At 35.1% G+C, this 20,305-nt stretch overlaps 1 protein-coding gene across 4 annotated transcripts in view; it reads left to right on the top strand.

The window, feature by feature from the left end:
• LOC148657390 (rab effector MyRIP-like) overlaps window positions 1-20,305 on the top strand; it is a 148,330-nt gene that overhangs the window by 41,773 nt on the left and 86,252 nt on the right. For 3 of the 4 annotated variants that reach the window (XM_088643619.1, XM_088643616.1, XM_088643617.1), the window contains exon 3: window positions 18,502-18,723. In XM_088643619.1, coding sequence (XP_088499745.1) covers window positions 18,502-18,723 — 222 coding nt within the window. Of the gene's footprint in view, window positions 1-1,584; window positions 1,720-18,501; window positions 18,724-20,305 lie in introns of those variants that run through there. The other variant, XM_088643620.1, reaches the window with a different exon arrangement.

The following is a 20,305-nucleotide window of genomic DNA, read 5'->3' as shown; positions in this document are numbered from 1 at the left end:
CCAAGACTTGTAAACCCAAAGGCATACACAACCTACAGTAGGTAACACTTGCTTTTTATGTTGAGTTCACATTTAAAGGTACTTTCCATCTCCCTTGTTTGCTTGTTGTCTCTTAAAGACTATGCTGTGAAATACAAACTAAGCACCTTGAAGCCCTTTTGATTTTAATGACTTTATCATGGCATGGATACAAATATCATGAGAATTCTTTTTTTGTGTCATTTCTGTTTGAATGGAAAACCATAGAGATTTCCATTGCAGCCTAATTTCTTAAGTTATCTCTCTGGAGGGTGTTCTTTCCCTTCGAGAGATTCTAGGACTTGACATTTTAAGGACGAATTGGATCTATGTGTGGTGAAAATTCAGAGGCAATGTAACCATGAAATTCATCAGGAAAATAGAGTGGAAAATCTGTGACTGGCCAGGGTCAATCTCCAGATGTTAATACAATTGAGCATGCATTTAACATGTTTGAGAAAAAAAATTAATTCAGAACCCCAAGGTGTGGCTGCAGCATAACATTTCACATGCTTACACAAAGAGTTCAGTTCAGTAGGTCACAATTACCTCAGAGGGATTTACAACCAAATACTGAACTTTTCACTCTAAAATTGACTCAAAGTGAAGGTGTACCAGTACGTGAAATCACTGGGTTGAACACACTGTAGTTTATTTTTTCCCCGATTTGCAGATTCATAGAAGACTCATAAATTTAAAAAATGTACTTTTTTAAGTCCTCCTTTTTTTGGTTTAAATTATTTGCAGTATTGCACGTGACACCTTTTTTGTTATCGAATAGACACCACATAGTTATGTACAAAGTAAAAAAGGCTTAACAGCAGCAAAACATTGTTTATGAGCAGATAAATTCTGCAGTACAAAGTTACAGGTAAACAACTGTTTGTTTGCTTCATGTGTTGTGTGCTGAACTTACAGTAATTTAGCTGTTCATGTCTTTTGTATGTTGGCAGTTGTGTTAATTGGCCCCTAAAAGAAGTTCTATTTCAGACCTTCATTTACCACTTTCAAAGCTGAAAAGAACATTTTTGGCTGTTCAATTTTGATTTTGAAACACAGCTTCAGTGCAGAATTATGAACAGCACAGAGAAATGTATCCTGAGGCTTTTGACTGCTCTGTTTAAATGGATAATGTTTTGCTCTAGAAAATTCTAAAATGCTTAAAAGAAGTCCTAAAGGACACAAAAATGTGAGTTGCTACAGCATCTATTTTTAACCACAAGTGTTTCATTTTTTTTCACTCAAGCTCTTAATTGCCTGGCTTTCATTTTCTCCTCCATCAGTGTGACACAGCACAGGTCTGCCTTTGTCATAATGTAACATCAGAAAATAAGACGTTTTTCTTATTGCACCATGTACTTGCACACAGCTGGACATTAGAACCAGCTGCAGTGACGAGGAGGTTAAGATTCTGAAAATGAGAATGCACAAAGTGTTACAGCTTGCTGTCAAGACACTCCTACAGTGTGAGGAATGTTGCTGCAGAGAACGGAGAGATCTAAACACCAGGTGATTGAGGGGGCTTATCAGAATGAAAACAGATTATTCTAGTAATGAAGCAAAAAATTCAATTTGCCGTGCAGCTTGCTGGTGAAGGCCACCGCCTTCCTTTGCTTATTCTCAGCTGGAGAGGCAAGCAAGCTCATGCAAAAGAGATTATTTTTCCACTAAAACTGACACCTGGCTGAAATACAGCAAAAGGTAATATATGTACAAATACTTTATTTCTAGAATGAGATTTATAAACCTCTTTACAATAATGTCCTTTTCCTCACCATCTTTATTTTTCTCATAGTATCTTTGATAAGATACAGCCACTCTAATAATACAATATATTTTCATAATTATCTCTAAAATATTCAAAAAGGAAGAATGCTGATGGCCCAGGCCCTAAAATTATGCTATGACATTTAATATGTCTTCTTTTTTGTGTTTCTCTGCCTTTCATTAACTGTTTGTTGCTGGCTAGTACTGTCCTAACAGGCTGTATTTTGGAATTCTTTAGGGCTGTACTTATATTTAGGAGATGCTTATAGTCTGTAAAATATCCAATATTTGTGCTTGTTTTAAGCCATTTAATTAGTTAACACTACAGATGTGTATGTCTGTACTTTAGTCTGCTCTTCATATACAGTACAGGAGGGCATCCGCTTAATCCACCAGCAAAATGTATCACTCATGTAATGATGATGACACAGTGGCCATTATGCAGCAGCTGCCCCACTAAAAAACAGATCAGGTAGAGAAGTGAAATAGCTCTGAGTAGTTCCTGTGGATCAACACTTCAAAATAGGCAGCACCTGTGCCTGTCAATAATGAGCCTTTCCATGTTGTGCAGGTACAGTATGTCTGTCTTGTTATTTCTATAGTAACACACATTGGTGTATGTCTGTACAACTCCCACCACAACTGGGGATCAGGGAGGTCCAAATCTTTTTTATATCGACAATATAGTTATTACTAGCATCACAATACTAAAGCACCAGACCAAAGTGTGAATTCCTCACAGCTAAATGTAAGAAGTAATGAAATTAAAAAAAAACAAGTGTTCTGATTTTAAATAAGGAAAAATTATGCTGTACACCACAGAGAATGAAAGCAAGAAAATAAGAAAAGTTACAGTGAATGGAGGTACTTTTGTCTTTTCAACTTATTTGGTTGCAGTTAGCTGAGTAGATCAGAGGCTGTCATTATTTATAATCCTCCAAGAAGTACTGTACACAGTAGTCCACCCATATCATGTATTGCCTTTATAGAGAATCTGCAGGAGAGATTTTTTGTTCTTTTTTTAATGAAATTTTGTGTCTCTGAAAAGATAGTTGTCTTCTCATGCAGTGCAATTCATAACGTACTGTAGTAAGGTAGTTTAATAGACCGATTATATTGTGGGACAGTAAGAAATCATGAATTTGTTCTGTTTTTCAAAGAAAACATATCCTCAGAAAACTCCAAAACAACCTTACACGCTTTTCAAAATGAAAATCAAACTAAACAGTAGTAGAAGCGCTGCAGTTAAAGAAGATACTCCAGGACTGAAAACCATTTTCCCAGAGAACCACATGTAGGATAAATGACTACAGAGCATTTACTGAAATACATCTCTTTTATCTACTTGTCAGGGCACATGCACTTCAGCTATTGTAATTCTTTGCCTTCTTAGACCCTATCAGTTCTTCCACATAATAACATGCTTTAATCTAGCTTCTCCCAAAGACTGGGAGAAGTGTGTGTGAAACAGAATGATGAAGTTAATGCCGGAATACAAAGGAAAGGCAGAGAGCATCTAACATCAGCAAAACAACATCAGCAAGTTACGTATACAGTATACTGTATGGACAAATGCTTTAGAAAAATACGAATGCTGTATTTTAAATTCATAAACCACTTAAAAGAAGTAAAAAGCAAAATAAAAACAATGTAAATTTACCACATAGAACCAAGAGCAAACCTAAATTGCATAGGGAGCCAGAGGCTATATCCTGATGCAGAACATTATTACTTCCCTTCACAGCCAAACTATGAACTTTTGAGTTTTTACTTTTTAGAACTATGCTACAGAAACAAAGCACAAAGAAAGTTAAAAACGTTTAGCTGTTATTTATCTGACATTTATGGTGATCTGACATTCACAATACTTCCTCTGGATCACCACAGAGCTGTGTTTTGTCCCCCTTACTGTACATTTTGTATACTAACGATTGTAATAGCAAACATACAAATGGACATCTCATTACGTTTGCTGATGCCAGCAATGTTCAAGTTATTAAGGGACTCAGAAAACCATGGACCCATTCTAAATTACTTTTCTAAATGTTGTGATGTGTTCCCTTTGCAGTTAAATGTTTTAAAAACAAAGGAGGTTGTCATTGATTTTAGGAAAAATGCAACATCCTTCCAACCTACTGCAATTAATGTTTAAAACTTTAGAAATTGTCAATGACAACAAGTACCTGGGATTGGCCATAGGTAAAAACCTGAGTTGGGACAAATGCTGCAACATGATTTATAAAAAAAACAAACAACAGAGACTATTTTTTTCTAAGGAAGCTAAGCTATTTAAAGGTAGATGGAACCACCTAACACTTTTGTAAAAGTCTTTTATTGAAAGTGTTTTGACATACTGTCTCACTTGCTGGTTTGGTAACATCAGTGTCATTAATTGTAATACAGTAGGTTGGGAAAACTGTTCAAAATAAGTAACAAATTAATTGGGCAAATCAGATCAACTTAAATATTTACTACAAACAGAGGGTGGCAAAGAAAGCATAGTGTATTATGGATTGTGTCTCTTCCCCCCCTCCACTGCAAGTTCACACATCTCCCATCTGGGAGATGCCTCTGTGTCCCTAGGTGTAATACTAATAGACACAGGGAGTATTTCATCCCCACTGCAATATCTCCTTCAAACGATCTTCTCCCTTATCTTGCTGTAACGCTGTTGCACTGACTTCTTGGTTGGTAAAATTTTGCCTGTCATTGCGTTATTATGTTGGCAGTGTGCTGTAAAACAAAGTTCCCCAATAGAACAATAGAGCTTGAATTGAATTGCAAATTGAATTGAAAAGGTTTTTCCACAATTTGTCAATGGCTACCATCTGTGACAAACGACTTCTGAGTTATGGGAGATAAACTTTCTGTGAACCTCTGAATGGCTAGAACTACAGATTTTTGATGAAGGGCCTTAGTCTTCTGAGTGTTACACATCAATTTCTTGTATTCATCAGTAAAAGTGTTAATGAATTCCTGAAATCTGTTTCCAAGTGAGTGCACATTACAGTGCCATCAGTATACTGAAGCTCAGTTATTGAAGACAGAGCGAACTTTGTTCTAGATTTAAGTCAACAGTGATCAAATATCAAACCTTCTATTCAACAATTTAGCCCACTCCCACAGTGGCAACATACATGGATTTTGCTTACATATATTACAGCATATACTGTATCTGTATGTTGTATATGTTAAATATACTGTAGTTTCTGACAGACATTACAAACGTAATTCTTGGAACCAGTATAGTACATTATGTTTGTTTTTGTTTATTTTTTGTATATTTGAAGATGTGTGAACTGTACATAAAACCAATCATGCCAATTAATATGCACACCCTTGACAAGGTAACATACTTATATTAATATGCGTGGCATATTGTTTTTAATTTGTAACAACTATCACAAATCTAGACATTTCTGATTTAATATCTGAAAAGACTGTTCTTGTTAATAACAATAGATACTGTATACATTACACAAAATGTTATAAAAAGGAACATAAATATTTACATAATTCTCTTCAATATTTTGGATATCTTGCCTTTATATTTCCTACTGCTTATACTGTTTCCACATTAGATGTGGTACAATTTAATCAATTTTGGTTACCTTGTGCGTGGATGTTTTTTGTATCCTTTATTCAGCTTCATCAATCTGGAGCACAGTTGCGTTGTTACCACTATGTTTAGATCTGCCCTTAGCAACTCAGTGTGAATCAGTGACCAAGAAGGCCAAAAACAGCTGTGCTTCTAAAGTTCGTACAATGCTTTTGCCTGGTGTTTAGAATTCATGTTGTAATACTGTATGCAGTACTGACTGATGAACCTATAAGCAGAATCATATTTCTTTTGATATTATGCTGTGATTACGCAATCTTCCAATAAAATATTAAACTCACCCTGAAGTATACTGTAAATATTAATCTGATGTATCCCTGTAGGATTAAATCATGATCAGGTCATATTTATATGGTATATGTTAATGCAGGCACAGAGGTTTTCCAGCTAAGGATTTGCAGACATTTATTGAATTACTGAAATATTTCATGGGAAGCACCTACTGTACTGCACTCCTTCTTTTGGCATTACCACTGCATAGATATCAAACTGCGAAGTAAATTCTGAATACTTCTGCATTGCCTCTCTGAAGTATCCAGATGCTTTCACAGTGTTCACTTTTGTTGAGTTTAAGCTTGCAGACATTTTATGTAAATTGTATGTATTTAACAGTCTCAATCTCAATCTACTCTGTGCATTCAAGGCAGGAAACAAAAACAAAAATGGAAAGAGGCCAATCCATAATGGAAATGAAAGAACAATGGAAAGTTTTCAGATTCTTTGATGTGGCAAATCTAATTTAATGTACAGTAAGTGCAAGTTAATGTAAAGTTACCTTAACAAGCCATAAAGTTAGATGCACAGCCTCTGCCTGTGTGTGTTCATACTGTAGTTCACATGGTTTTTAGAATGAAGTACAATTGTCTGTCTAAAGCCATTCAATCAGGTTGTGAATTTCGAGAAAAGTCTGAAGATCCAGATATGTCATGATTTAGTGTTGTTTGGTTTGCTTATTGCTCCTTTAAATATTTCTGTATTGTTAAATAAGACCTTTCTAAGTCCATGTTGACTGTTTCCTAAAATGCTGTATTATTAATTACACTTTACAACTAATGTAGTTCGAAATATTCGTTCCATAATTTTAACAGTGACATAAGTAATACTTACTGTATGTTTCCATGTACATGGTTTCCTGATTCATTTTGGTCAACATTTTTATCAGTTGGTTGTATATTTGCAGTTCGCCAAACTCTGTGTACTGTTCCCATTCTAAGTAACAGCTGACATTTCCTACAGTAGGTTGGAGACTGTGAATAACGTCCCTCATTTAATTGTATAACTGGGAAAAAGACCATCAAGAGCCATTGATTGATTGGATTTAAACATCTTAGTTCCTATTTCAATATGCTGAGGCTGTCATACATACTGTGCAGTACAGCTTCAGCAGGTCTGGCAGTAAACCGTAATAGTGCTTTATATTATATATACTGTGCAGCTCCCATCCTGCAGGGCTATGTTTTATGCCATAGTATTGATACAAAAGCATGCTTCTGTCCAGCAAAAAAAGCAATATGTTTCTAATGCCGTTTGGGGTCAAACTGTATAGTAATCTAAAATTGAGTTCTGGGTTAAAGCGGGAGGCAGAGAATTATGGTTTGGATCTTAAAACGATTGTGCCTTGCTATAAATTAGCAGCTGTAGAGCAAGGATAGCAGGTCTTGCAGCATTTTTTCATGATGTTCCATGTATCAACCGGAAGGTGAGATGAGTATGCACTACCACTGCAATCTCAATCAATTTGTTAAAATGAATCTCCCACCCACTGAGTAGTTGATAACAAGGTGGTAAAGCTTATATAGATGATTTAAAGACATTGACAGGTTCATCAGTGTGGTGAGTAAATTTAAATAATTGCTTCATTCATTATTGTGCTTGGAAACCTCAGGCACACAAGCTATCGTTCAATTTGTATGCAGTATAGGCAGTTTGAGTTGCCATGGATATCAGTTCTGCTTGACTTTTACACATCTTTGTTAACAGGCTTGGGACTTCCTAGCAGCAATTCATATTTCTGACATTTTAGTTATCATACAGCTCCTTTAGATATGTCACAGATTCTGAGTTTTGTTTTTTTAGACTAACAGTAAACAAAGGGATTTATGCTAGTTTTTATTATATAATCAAAACAGTCTTTGTATTTTATACTTTTTTTTCTGTTTTCTTGGCCTCATTAATAACTAAAACAATACAATAACAAATTTTAATTGGGAGCTGATAGTATTTCTTTGGATTGCAGGAAGTTCCTTCATTAAGATTCATTTGTCTTTAGGGTTTCAGGTTTAATAAGGTAGTTACTTAGTGATTAAAAATATTTGTCTTTTTCTTCCAATAATTTATTGATGAAGAATCATTTAACTATATATTAACTATAGCCATATATTCTTAAAATTTACAGGTACCTTATAGTATATATAGTGCCTACCAAATAATTATTTGAATTATATTATACAGTACATATCTTTTTAGGCACCTCTAAGGTAGTAGTCAGGGGAGACTGATATAAATTCAACATCATCTTTCTAAGGACATACTTTCTTTCATCTGCATATTGTACCAATGAGAATTTTGTGCTTCAACATTAAGAATCACTTTCTCTGCGTGTAGCATGTCTGCTGAACTTTAATTTGTACTCTTACAGTACCTGTACATTTGCACTTCAACTTCAGCATGTTGCTGAGGCGCAAAAAAGGTATTCTGTTTGAAGTACAGGTTCTGTCAAAATTGACTCCTGCCTTACAACTGTACTTTCAGACAATCCGGAAGTTGTGCTATGCCACAGGGAAATGTCAAACCAAAACTGGCCCACACCACAATGGTCAAGGCACATCTCCAGATTTGTCAAATTGGGCACAATAAAAGGAAAATACTTGATAAATCCAAATAAATACAAACAATACCATCTTCGTAAAATGAATAATGTCTTCAAATACAGTACGTTGCCAGAAGCACTCTGAAGGAAGCCTTGATGGTTAGGTTTATTGTATTTTTATAAAGAGTATAGGTTAAAAATACATTTTCATAATTTAAAAATCTGCTGTTAATTGGAGGGATGGCTAAAGGTGTCTCTTTTAAAGGTGTCGAAAGGTGTCTCTAAAAGTCAGTTTATTATCAAACTATCTGAACCACTGACTGATTTGTCTAAGTTTTATCCATAGCAACTTTTATACAGCCTGGTGGTTTACTGGAACAAGTTAGGTGAAGTACCTTTGTCAAAGGTACAACAGCAGTGTCTCAACTGAGATGTGAATCCTTGATCTTCTAGTTAGAGTCCAAAACCTTAACCATTGCACCACACTGCTTCCCACTGCAATTGTCCAGTAATTGGAATTTATTTACGATTATTAATGAGTTCAAAAAAGTGCAGAATTTATTTCTTCATCAGACATTTTAACTACTTTGTTTCTAGCACAAAATAAAGTGAAATGCACCTACCTCTAATTTAATTTGTGATTATAACTAACATCCCTATGTTTTCATTACAGTTATTACAGTCTGTCAGCTTCTTGGCTCATGTTTCCATTAATGAGGGATTTTGCCATTTCCTCTTTCTCATGTTAGTCTCTTAGGTCCTGCAGCTCCAACTCCAGTGCTTTTTCAAGCAGGAACAGAATTCTAATGCATTTCAATCAATAAATCAATCAATCTCTATACAGCACCTTTCAATCCAGAGCATTCTCAAATCACTTTACATAAATATACATATGCAATATACAGTAAGCAGATAAGGAGAATAAAATACAAAAAAAAATATTAAATTTAAACATAGAATTGGATAAGAACCGAATGCCTCAAAAATAGGTTTTGAGGTAAAATTTTAAAAAGCAGGGTGTGTTTTTAATATGATCAGGATTTGTCATGTATCTTGTAGGGAGCTCTGCCGATTGTATATATTGCAATTCCAAATACGGAGTCCAGTTGTGTGCTGGGTGATATATAGTATATATTCTTACATTGTTTATTTTTGCTGTGGTATCCTGTGAATTCACCCAAAGAGGTGAAGAGCTCTCAAGCAGATAGGCTTTAATTTCATTCTGGCAAGTGGGACGTCTCCTCAGTAATTCTCATTATAAAGCGGCCCTTCAGGTCAGTCTCGTCAAACAATAGTACTGTAAAAGCATAATACAGTTCTGAACATGTGTTTCTGCCCTTCAGAGTGCATTTCATTCCCTTTCTCTAATCTAACTAGTAACACAGATGCATTCATGGTGTTGCCTAGGTGACCTTGCTTTGAGTCTCCCCATTATTCTAGTAAAAATGTAAATAACTTCAAGGACATTTCTTAAAAATAAGTTAAATAGAAAACATGCAAACTTGAAAGAAAGGACAATAATAACCACCCAAAGGAAAAAAAAACAAACAGACTTACACTGTAGTTAACATGGTACTAGCACATAGAGGGCTGTTCAAATTGCATACAAAACAATGTTAATTTATATTCAGTACAATAAAGTCTGCCTATTCACTTAATCAGTTTAGCTTTCCTTTGGTGGACTTCTCATTCTTTAGGTCTGTGGTCTTTCAGGTGTGGATATCTTGTACTACACCTTATGCTACAGAAGACCTACACAAAACCTCTTTTTTATATGACAAATCAAGAATCCATCGCTAGCCAATTGATATCTCTCTGATGCTGTTAACAAAATAACAAGGGCTTGGTTTATCCACTCCAAGGCAAGAGAGTCAATCAAACTCTCTTTCACAAAATGTAAGTGCCAGAACACAAAAAAAACAAAGTTTGGATCAGTCAGTAATAACAGTTTTTAAATCACTAGAATTAACTTATAAGAAACAATAAAGTTCTGCCCCTGATTTCTGTGAGTGCACTCCTTCTCCAAGGATTCCACACTGATCTAATGAAATAAAGTGACGTTTCCATAACAAGTATCGCATGATGGTTATTTTATTTAAAATAGCCTTGCAGTTTGATTATCTAAATGGGAAGGATATTTTTAGGACTTGGTTAGGTCAGTGTTAATCAAGCATTGAGTGTGTCTCTGTAGTTATTGATGTGAGATCTCCTGAAACGGGTTTGGAACTACAGCAGGTTAATTGTATGTATTAAAATTACTTGTTCTATCACAGTGGTTTAATTGCTGTGTTGTATTAATTCTTATAGCTTGACCTTGATGTCGAGTTCTTTTTGTCCCTTTTCTTTTTTGTGTTCGGTTATGCAGGGATTGATGCATGCTGAACAACTACAGTTTTGTAAAGAGCTATGAAAATTTCTTTTGTGTGGGACTGCATTAGAAAAAAAGTCCAGACAGCTACTGTACCAGCATAATTAATTAAATATTGCAGCTTTACTATATATCTTCAAAATTAATTTAAGAATGTTGGAAAACTTGGAAAACATTTGTGCCTTATACTATAACCTAGAAATGGTATAAATGGCTAATCTAAGGTGTGCAAAAATAATGTGAATGTAACAATTTGTAGAAGCTCTAATAGAGTTCTTCCATTTTCTAAGCGCTTTATCTAATACAGGGTCATGGGGGAGCCGAAGCCTATCCAAGCAAGCAACAGGCATGAGGTGGGATACACCCTGGCAGGGACGCCAGTCCATCACAGGGCACACACAGACACTTACATGCACAAACTCACACCAGGGCTAACCAGTATGTCTTTGAAACACAGCACCCACATAAACATGGGGAGAACATACAAACTGCACACAGATGAGACACTAAGTCCATCTGGAGCACAACACTCTCACCTGATCTCCTGAGTTAAAGGGATGTCCTCAGGTTATAACCCCACTTCTGAAGGACCACAGAACAAATCAGGCAAATCAGGGCCAGAGAAAAATCTGTTAAAAAGTTTTTTGGCCCCTCTTTGAGGCATCTGCCTTGTGTGCCTCTTTGTTAATCCAGACATTGAATCCGCCTAGTAACTGAGAGCAACATACCTGCTTGACTTCAGTGAGAAGTCACAGAAAACCTTTTCTCCAACATTTTATTACATTTGTCACTGAACAGCATAGTGTTAGGTTCACTGCTGTAGTAAAATCTAATTTGTATGATATTGTCTAGTAGGTTGCTTCTGCATGTGAATAAAGAGCTGGAGTCATAATAGGTGAAGAAGACGGTGGTTTACAAAGAAAAACATCAGACACATAAGAGAAGCATGAATAGTTAGGCTAATAGGTAGAGCATTTTGCATGGCTTTGTTTTCTAACATTATTTCTAGCTGTCACTAACAGCAATCACACTGCATTAGTTTAAACATCTCTATTAGTCATGCTGTTAATACAAATTATGCATATTGATTAACGTTAATGGTAACTGACATTTATTAAACCACGTTAGTAATAAATTATTGAAATGCTTCCATTTACTAGATCCATAAATGATGTGGGAACAGAAGAGTTGATTTTTAGAGATTTCTGCTTTCCAGCACTGATCCCTAAAATAATATTTAAAACTCTTACTGTATATTAGGACATCCTTACTGCAATTTAATATCTCATAATAAGGAGATAATAAATGAATATGTGATAATTCTCACTTAATTATGAGATACACATTAAACATTTTTGATGGCATCAATGCACTTCTGTATGTACAGTAATATTTAGGTTATACAGTATATCCATACAGTATACTGTGAAGAGAAGATCATATTTAAAGTTGTCCCAAAAAGGTAAATTAGGAAGCAATACGACTAGAGTACTTCAATCCAAACAATAAAGACATTCCACTGCTGTTTTCTAATAGATTTGTCCATATTTGATGTATGTTCAGCATAAGACCTGGTAAGACCTTAAAAGAGATCAGAACTAATCAACTATTGTGGGTGTAGTTCTGATTATTAAATCTCTTAGTTTCAAAAGTTGTAAATAGGTTCATTCATGTTTTCAGAAACTTCATGTTGTAGTACAATTCACTGATTCTGAAATCTGTGCTGTGAACCTCTCATGCCAGTGCTTGATTTGCATTAATTACATCTGCAACTTTATTATGTGTTTGGTGGATTCTAACTTTATAGCTTTTAGATCGCATTGTCAGGTTGACCAGTCCATTGCCATGTATTAAAGATGACTCTTTGGATGAGACAGATGTCCTGACTCTCCATAGTCATTAAAAGTCCCAGGGGGTTTCTCATATAAGAATAGGGGTGTTAACCTCCGTGTCTCAACTAAATTTCCCCTGGCCTTTACCAATCATGGCCTCCTAGGAAATCCACATCTCTGAATTAGCTTCTACCCACTGATAGCTGAGGTGTGGTGAGTATACTGGCACACGTTTGAGTGCCGTTACATCATCCAGGTGGGTGCAACACATTACTGGTGGTGGAGGGGAGTCCCCATTTCCTTTGAGTGGAGTGGCCAGAAAAGCATTATGTAAGAGGTTTATTTATTAGTTATGCATTGCAATCAGGGAGAGTTTGAGATTCTAAACTTTACATATATTTCAGTGGGGTTGGTTGTTATATAATACAACAGTATTTGGTGTAACATCAATTGACTCTATTACAAAGCCTGAGGAAAAAATAAATCTGGAATGGTATTCAGCAGCAGAATACTAAGTACACTATTGAGTTGTACACAGCTCAGGTGGCAAATTAATGGTTAGAGAACCACCTTACTGTTCAATTGTAACTTCTAGATGGTATGTTTATGACTGTATATTTGTGCATAGGCAATGTTTAAAACATTTCTATTGTTGTTAACAGAATGTCTGTTGTGGGGAAAGTATTACACCTTGAGAACATTTTGAAAGGGTGTTCATTTACTACTGACCATTAAGCTATTTACCAAATACTATGGTTATCTCATCCTTCAAGAACAATATTTTTCTGTTCTTCCAAGAAGGTAAAGAAATAATCTTATGCTCTTAGAGATTTTACATGTACTGTAATATTCTTATTTTAGACTTGTTTTATCTTTTAATGATACTGTCATATACTGTATGCTTATACAGTAATTGTGTATCTGGACGTGGAGTAACTGTCACACAGTGCAATATTAGGCGGCTCCTTGTTGAAGTTCTGCATCTGCCACTGTCACCCAGTGTGTCACCTTGAACAAGTTCTTTAATGTCCCTGTGCTCCCTTTTTAAAATGCAGAAGCAGCTGGTGACATACAAAATACCCTTTCCAATAAAGGCATCTACTAAATAATATTTTTTTATTATAAAATTAAACCAGCAAAAGACCAGAAAAAGAACTTTGCTGCCTTATTTGCAGAGTAAATATGTTAATTATATAACATGGGAGGAAATGAACTACAACAACTGATCTGTGAAAATGACCTATGCCTTTATAAAAAAAAAAAAACATATTGTATACTGTAGATGATATGGAACTTATTATGTCACACTGCCAACCTATCTCATATCACTGTATTTCCTCATCACATCCTAAAATGACAAGTAATCTAGAAAAAAGAACAGAGAAAATAGAATGGCAGTGGAACTGCACATACTGTCATATTCTGTATGGACAGGTTAAACATAAACAGCCTTTTCGACTGCTATAAAAGGTTAGATGCGTTTAAAGGATAAGCAGAGTGCCTCAAACCATTGAAAACCAGTCCTTCTAGCCACAAGAATACAGTACAGACAGTATAGTGGGCAGGTCTTGTACTGCTCTCATTTTCTTGGTTTTAGCTCAAGTGAGTCATGGCAAGTCATGAAATAGATTATAAGTGAGCCTGGGTCGTTCGATTTGAGTCATGCTTTCCCAGTATCTCTCAGTATCTTCCTGAATTTATATACAGCAAATGGATTTATTATACTTTATAAATATATTTATGATATGTACTGTACTTAATGTATCATAGAAAATTATGTAATTTAATTTTCTGGTTTTTCTTTCCTTTCTTATTAGTAATAAATAATAAAATAATTTTGTCTGCATTGAAGTAACTTATTCAAAGAAACTCAATAAGCTGATTGTATAGAGGTAATCAGAATGACATCTTGCTTGATATTCTGAAAAACTTGGCTTTTGATGTACATTGTGGACTTTAGCTTCTACAACCTTTTTCACAAAGTTTTTCAAGATTCAGAGTTTGAGGGATGATGTAAGTCCATCTTGGTGTCAAAATTGTCCAGATGAAAATTCAAATATCACAAAGTAGCCAAAGGTGTGCTAGAAATATCCTCTTCCCTGGGCTATCACACTTCAACAATGTTAAGTACTAAGGAGTTCTTCAGCAGATGGTAGAATTTTGTGTGTTTTAATCTGTACTGAGGAATGTACACCACTGTGTACATACAGCAATAATTAGAGAGATTACTGTAGCCACAAAAGTGGTCTGTCTGGGAGCCTCTGAACCCTGACCCCTTTCCCCTCTGTTTTTGAAGATTAATATCCCCTCTCATTGCCTTTATAAATAGGGGGCCTCTTTCCCTTTCTTTCTCTCCAGTGCCAAACCCCAAGATGAGTAGTTGTAACCCCTCCCAAAGTACCTACCCCCTCAGTGACCAGCACGCCCGTATACCAGATAAAGGCAATGAAACTAGTGAGCTGCACTTACCGTCTCCTGCCTCTCTTACTACACTGCTGCCTCTGCAAGGAGAAACCAGAGGGGATCATTGCATTACAAGGAGATGCATAAATATTTTATTTAACAACTAAAAATGCAGAGATCTTGGTAAGACTACTACTACTAGAAGCAAGTACTAGAAATACATGTACAGTAGCTTTTGGGTAGGAAAGGCCTCAAAAAAATATTTTAAATCAAGTTAAATGTGTTAACATTCTCATTTTTCAAGTTCAGGACTCTGTACTGCAGCTCCTGAATAAGATATTCCTCTTGTTTTCAACTTCTTCATTTTGACCAAGCTCTAGGATGCAGTTGCCCTTCTGAAATCTAATAATATAATTCAGTTAGAGTCAGGTCTGAGCAGCAGCGATGCCTGAAGTAGGGAGTGAGTCTAGATTTTCTCTCTTGGTGCTTTGATCAGATAACAGTGACATATTTTATATTTCCTTCAGCAGTTTAAACCACAAGACTGCAAATCTTTCAAATGTTATCCAAAATATCAGTTTAAAAATGGTTTTATAACAGAATATCAACTGAAAATATTTTGAACGTTCTATTACAGTATATCATTTTGAAAAATCACAGGTATTATTGGTTGTGTACTGTGCAGGATTTAAATACATTGCAATAAGTGAGAACCAGAGTGTCTAAAGGACAAATTTATCGTATATCTTACTGTAATGTATTTGAATCAAAATGGACATTGTGTTCAGACTACTGTACATGGCAGTAGAAAGTAGTAAAGTTTATATTCCACTGTTGCAAAGACAAAGCTGAAGTACTTAGCCAATTTATTTAGCTGGTGAAAAGTACATTTGCATCCAATTATAGAGCTAGGCATTTTACTGAAATATTTGAAGAGGAAATACAATACATTGTTCAAGGATATACTGTAACAGCAGTATCTCACCTGCTATGTTCCGCTGCTCAGCTGCTAACTTTTCTCCAAAAGGTTCAACTGTCTTGGTTAGGCTGTATTTTGATAACACTGTATCCATTATACTTCAATATAATATACTGAAGTGAAACAAATCCTACCAAGTAAGCCTAATGTCTTTTACCTGCATCTTCTAAAGATTCAAGTATTTGATTTTTATCTTATTTTTCTTCTACATTTCTTTACTTTAGGAAATACAGCTATGACAGTTCACATCATACAGGTACTCTTTCCTGCTTTTGTTTCACCCTTACCTGACTTTGTTCTGTGTGACATTTAAATAGGACCTTTTTGGTTATTGTTTTACTTGAAAGGAAGCATTTCTTCAGTGGAATATCAATCATAGAGCTTCACAGAGGAACTGCGATGTGACTGGAATTATTTATTCCATGCACTTCAAATAGAGCAGCCTTATTTCTGCCAGTGACATTAGGTTGTTTAATAACATTTCTCAGTGTAGGTGCTTACAGTAGGTCTCAAAACAGACACATTTGCACTTTTAAGATCTACTATGATCTTGAAAACAAATTTAGAAAAAATTAAAAAAAACAGATAATGTGTCAGTCCTATCAGGTTTAATCAAATAGTGGAACGTATGAGCTGCAGTAGAACAAAATTTTATTTAAATGAAAGAAAACATTGACAAGATCTAAAACAATACAAGATAAATTACCAACTAAAGTTAAAAGAAAGAATGATTTTGGAGTCAACATAATTCTACCAATCATAGTTCAAATTTCATTTTTTTTTTGCACATAGCTAACTAATTTCTGTAAAGATATAGATCAGACTGCCACAGAAGGGCCTTATACTGTATACTCAGAGAATGCACTTCACCTGGATGCTTAATTAAACCCCCTTACTTGCATTCCCACATGGAATTCCTGCAAGTAGGTAAAGTATCTGCTTGGGAGTCAATATTGACAAAAGTATTGCACCCTTGATAAATGCCTGAACACAAAAGTCACTGCAAAACAGTTTCATAAAAAAAAATATAGCACATTCTATTGTTTGCCATTTTTCAAATCTAAGTTATCTAGAAAGATAACATCATTAACCAAATAGCAAATATATAAGAATGTAATTTGTTGTAGGTGAAACATTTTCAACCACCTACTGTAACTGCATGTGGTAAAATCATTGACCCAAACAATATAAATAGACATCTGTATTTCCCAATGTTAAATCTTCCCTGTAGAATTTTTGATGGCTTAAAGCTTTTTGATTCATCAGTAGTCTAAGGCACTAACCACCAACTCATTAGCTTGCTGTATATTATTTACAAGCTGTTAAGCTTTTTCCTCCAATTCCAATATACTTTTTTACCCTAAGCTAACTGTATACAAACTACCTAATTATGTTAACTAAGGTTAAACTGCCTAAAGTGAAATACCTGTACATGATGTGTGTGACAATATTGGTGACTAGGTAAAGCATTTCGAAAGCACTGTCATGGAGGAGGAAACCTTTTTTTATTTAGAAAGACTGACGTATGTTTGCTATTTTTCATCTAATTGATAATTAAATTAAATCTTTTAAGGGTGCTTTTCATCATCCTCATCATTATCAGAATTAATAATGCATTTTTTTAGCATTTGTTGACATTTCACAAATTAAGTAATGTAAAATAAAGAAATGGGTTTAAATACTATCTATATTCTCCAATGGTTTTAAATATTAATACCTGATCAAGTAAATTGTGATATGCACAGATTAAATATTGTAATTATTTCAATAACTACTGTAAGCAACACAATCATGTGATTTTAGGGACAGCTCTTAATCTCAGTAACTTTACATTTTCTCTGCATGTTGAGATAAAATTGTGAAAAGCTCCCCAAGATGTAACAACAATTGACCCTTCAGGTTTGACTATGGTTATTTTTGCCAATGTTTCACTGACAAAATCTTAATGGCTATGTTATGGTTAAAATTTACAAGTGTCTTTCCTAATTTGAGGATAATTGCATGAGTTGAAGATTGTTAAGTGTCAATTGTTAACTAATAACAAACGTTACACTTTTAGATTTAAAGTTTAAAATGGATAAAAAACTAACCTCTTTTTTTATTTTTTAGTTTTGTTTCTGGACAGGCTAGGACATTTTCCATGCAGAATAACCAAAGTGAATGTCTTAACATAAACACCAGTCCAAATTGGTCTTGGTGATCTGCAACATTTACTAGAGTTATCTGGACTGTCATAAAGCAAACTCAATTACCTGCAAATGTATCTGAATCAATATGACATTTTCTAAGCATCTTATATTACACTTACTGTAAAAGCCTACTTTGTAAAATGGGATAGGTATAAAAGAAATTGACTAACACCTTAGGGAATTATTTTGTTAGGGAAAAGGTGTGATTTATGTTATTATTAGATATTATTAAAATATAATAATGAACATATTGTATTAGCTATTTTTAATGTTGTCCATATACGAATTCACCATGCAAAGACCACAATCCTTACAATAGAGACAGTTTTTTAAGAATTTAAGGTTACAGAGAATGACAAGCATTCAAGCTAAATGCTAACCTGCAGTAACATTAAGACTGCCATCAGCGAGCTGAGTTACTGCCATTATGACATTGTAATCTGCTTATTGTTTTCATTAAAGCATCTTCAATCATTCAGCCATCAGTCTATACGTGTTGTTTTTTTTTGCACTGCAGTGAAATGAAACAGGAGCTCGAAGAAGAAGGCAGCAAATGCACAATCCTCTCCAAACAGAACAAGTTTAATGACCACTGTTGCATCCGCTGCTGCTCCCCCTTCACGTTTCTCATAAATACCAAACGCCAGTGCCTGGACTGCAAATTCAATGTCTGCAAGAGCTGCAGGAACTACAGCAAGAAGGAGAAGGCATGGATCTGCTCGGCATGCCAGAAAAGCAGGTAGGTGACATATGTTGCTGGTGGGGGTGGACTGCTGTTGCTTGTTCCCAGCAAAAGGCACAATCCATTGCTTCGTGCCCTGAGCTGTGAACGCAAAAGTGAAATAAAAAAAAAACAGGCTATTGTTCCATTGTGCGAACTGGCTTGATAATGACAGGGCAGCAGTGAAGGCAGTGATACAACCTTCAAGGCATTCTTTGGATCTGTGAAATCCAACGGTACAGTCCCAGAACCGTTGGATTTCAGTAAAAATTGATTCAAACTAAAGTGTTTGAAATCTCCCATGCAATGGAGATTGCATCCAAATTGTTTTATATCAAAACTCGGTGAGATAGGTGTTGCTAAGGCGGGTGAAAAATCATTATTTAATAAGGTCCAGGGTAGATGAACATTGCACATGTATTTTTATTCTTTCCAGTTGAGTTATGAATGCAGTTCAATTCATAGTTTTGAAAGAGGAGAAGAACACGTGTGTTGCTTTCTCAGGTAACCCCTTACCACAGGGTGTTGATAAAAATGTTTCAGATGTACTCAGGTAAATACCAATGCAAGTAGCTATAGTAAAGTTGATTTAAGACAAATATGAAGAATGCAGGATATTCTTTGTTTGTATATACTGGGCATTCAGAGAAACTTATCACTTTAGGCATGTATGTTTTTGGGGGGTAAAAAAAAATTATAGAAGTTTTGGATATATATTAAACGTTTTTGGCTTCAGTTGATCATCCATGGCTGACACGTAATATATTCACGTGAGTTTGACTATTGCATAAGCACTAAATTGCCTCATTAGTGAGAAGTTTGAATGGGCATAAGTGATAAGGTGATTTAACCTGTTGAATTTTTAATTTTGTACAATTAAAAACAGAAAAATATATAGTAGAGAAAGGAACCAAATTGCCTTGCTTATCAGGAGTACACTATCAAAATGTTGGCGCAACACCTAAGATCACCATCAACTGGTACACCATGTCAGTAAGTATGGTGCAGAAATGAAGCACAATACAGTAATTACTGTGTGCAGTAGACAAAATAATGTAGTGGTGCGGGAATTGTTGTTTGGACAGGGCTGTCTAGTTTCTATAGAAACATTTGTAGTGATTGATGGCAGCCTGAATGCACTTTGCTACATCCTGAGCATTGACATTTCTCCCCTACTTAACAGGCTTGAGTCCCATTAAAACTGTTTGTGGAATATGATTTGACAATATCTAGGGCTCAGAAACCAGTGAGCAGGTTTATGCTTGTCCAGTCTTTACCATAGGAATGGGAAAGACTGCTGTAAGGCAGAAATGGCAATATACCTATACTGTACCTCTCTTTTTCTGAAAGCTCTTTTTTATGAAAATTCAATACTACAAAGCATTTGAGTTGTTTCCCACATTTCGATTAATGAAAGCCAACTTCAAAACTAGAAAAGAAAAATATTGAAACCTCCACGGAATGTAGGGAGTAAAGAGAAAGGCATCATATGAATCATTTCTTATCGAGAGTATGCATTACAATCCACTGAGTAGTATTGGTGAGAAGCTAGCACAGAAAGCAAATGGTTACTGTCAAGTATTTTAGTGTACTTAAGTAG

This window comes from Lepisosteus platostomus, chromosome 8 (assembly GCF_059453375.1).
Source record: "Lepisosteus platostomus isolate fLepPlt1 chromosome 8, fLepPlt1.hap1, whole genome shotgun sequence".
Classification (NCBI taxonomy): domain Eukaryota; kingdom Metazoa; phylum Chordata; class Actinopteri; order Semionotiformes; family Lepisosteidae; genus Lepisosteus; species Lepisosteus platostomus.
This window is presented reverse-complemented; position numbering and strand designations above follow the sequence as displayed.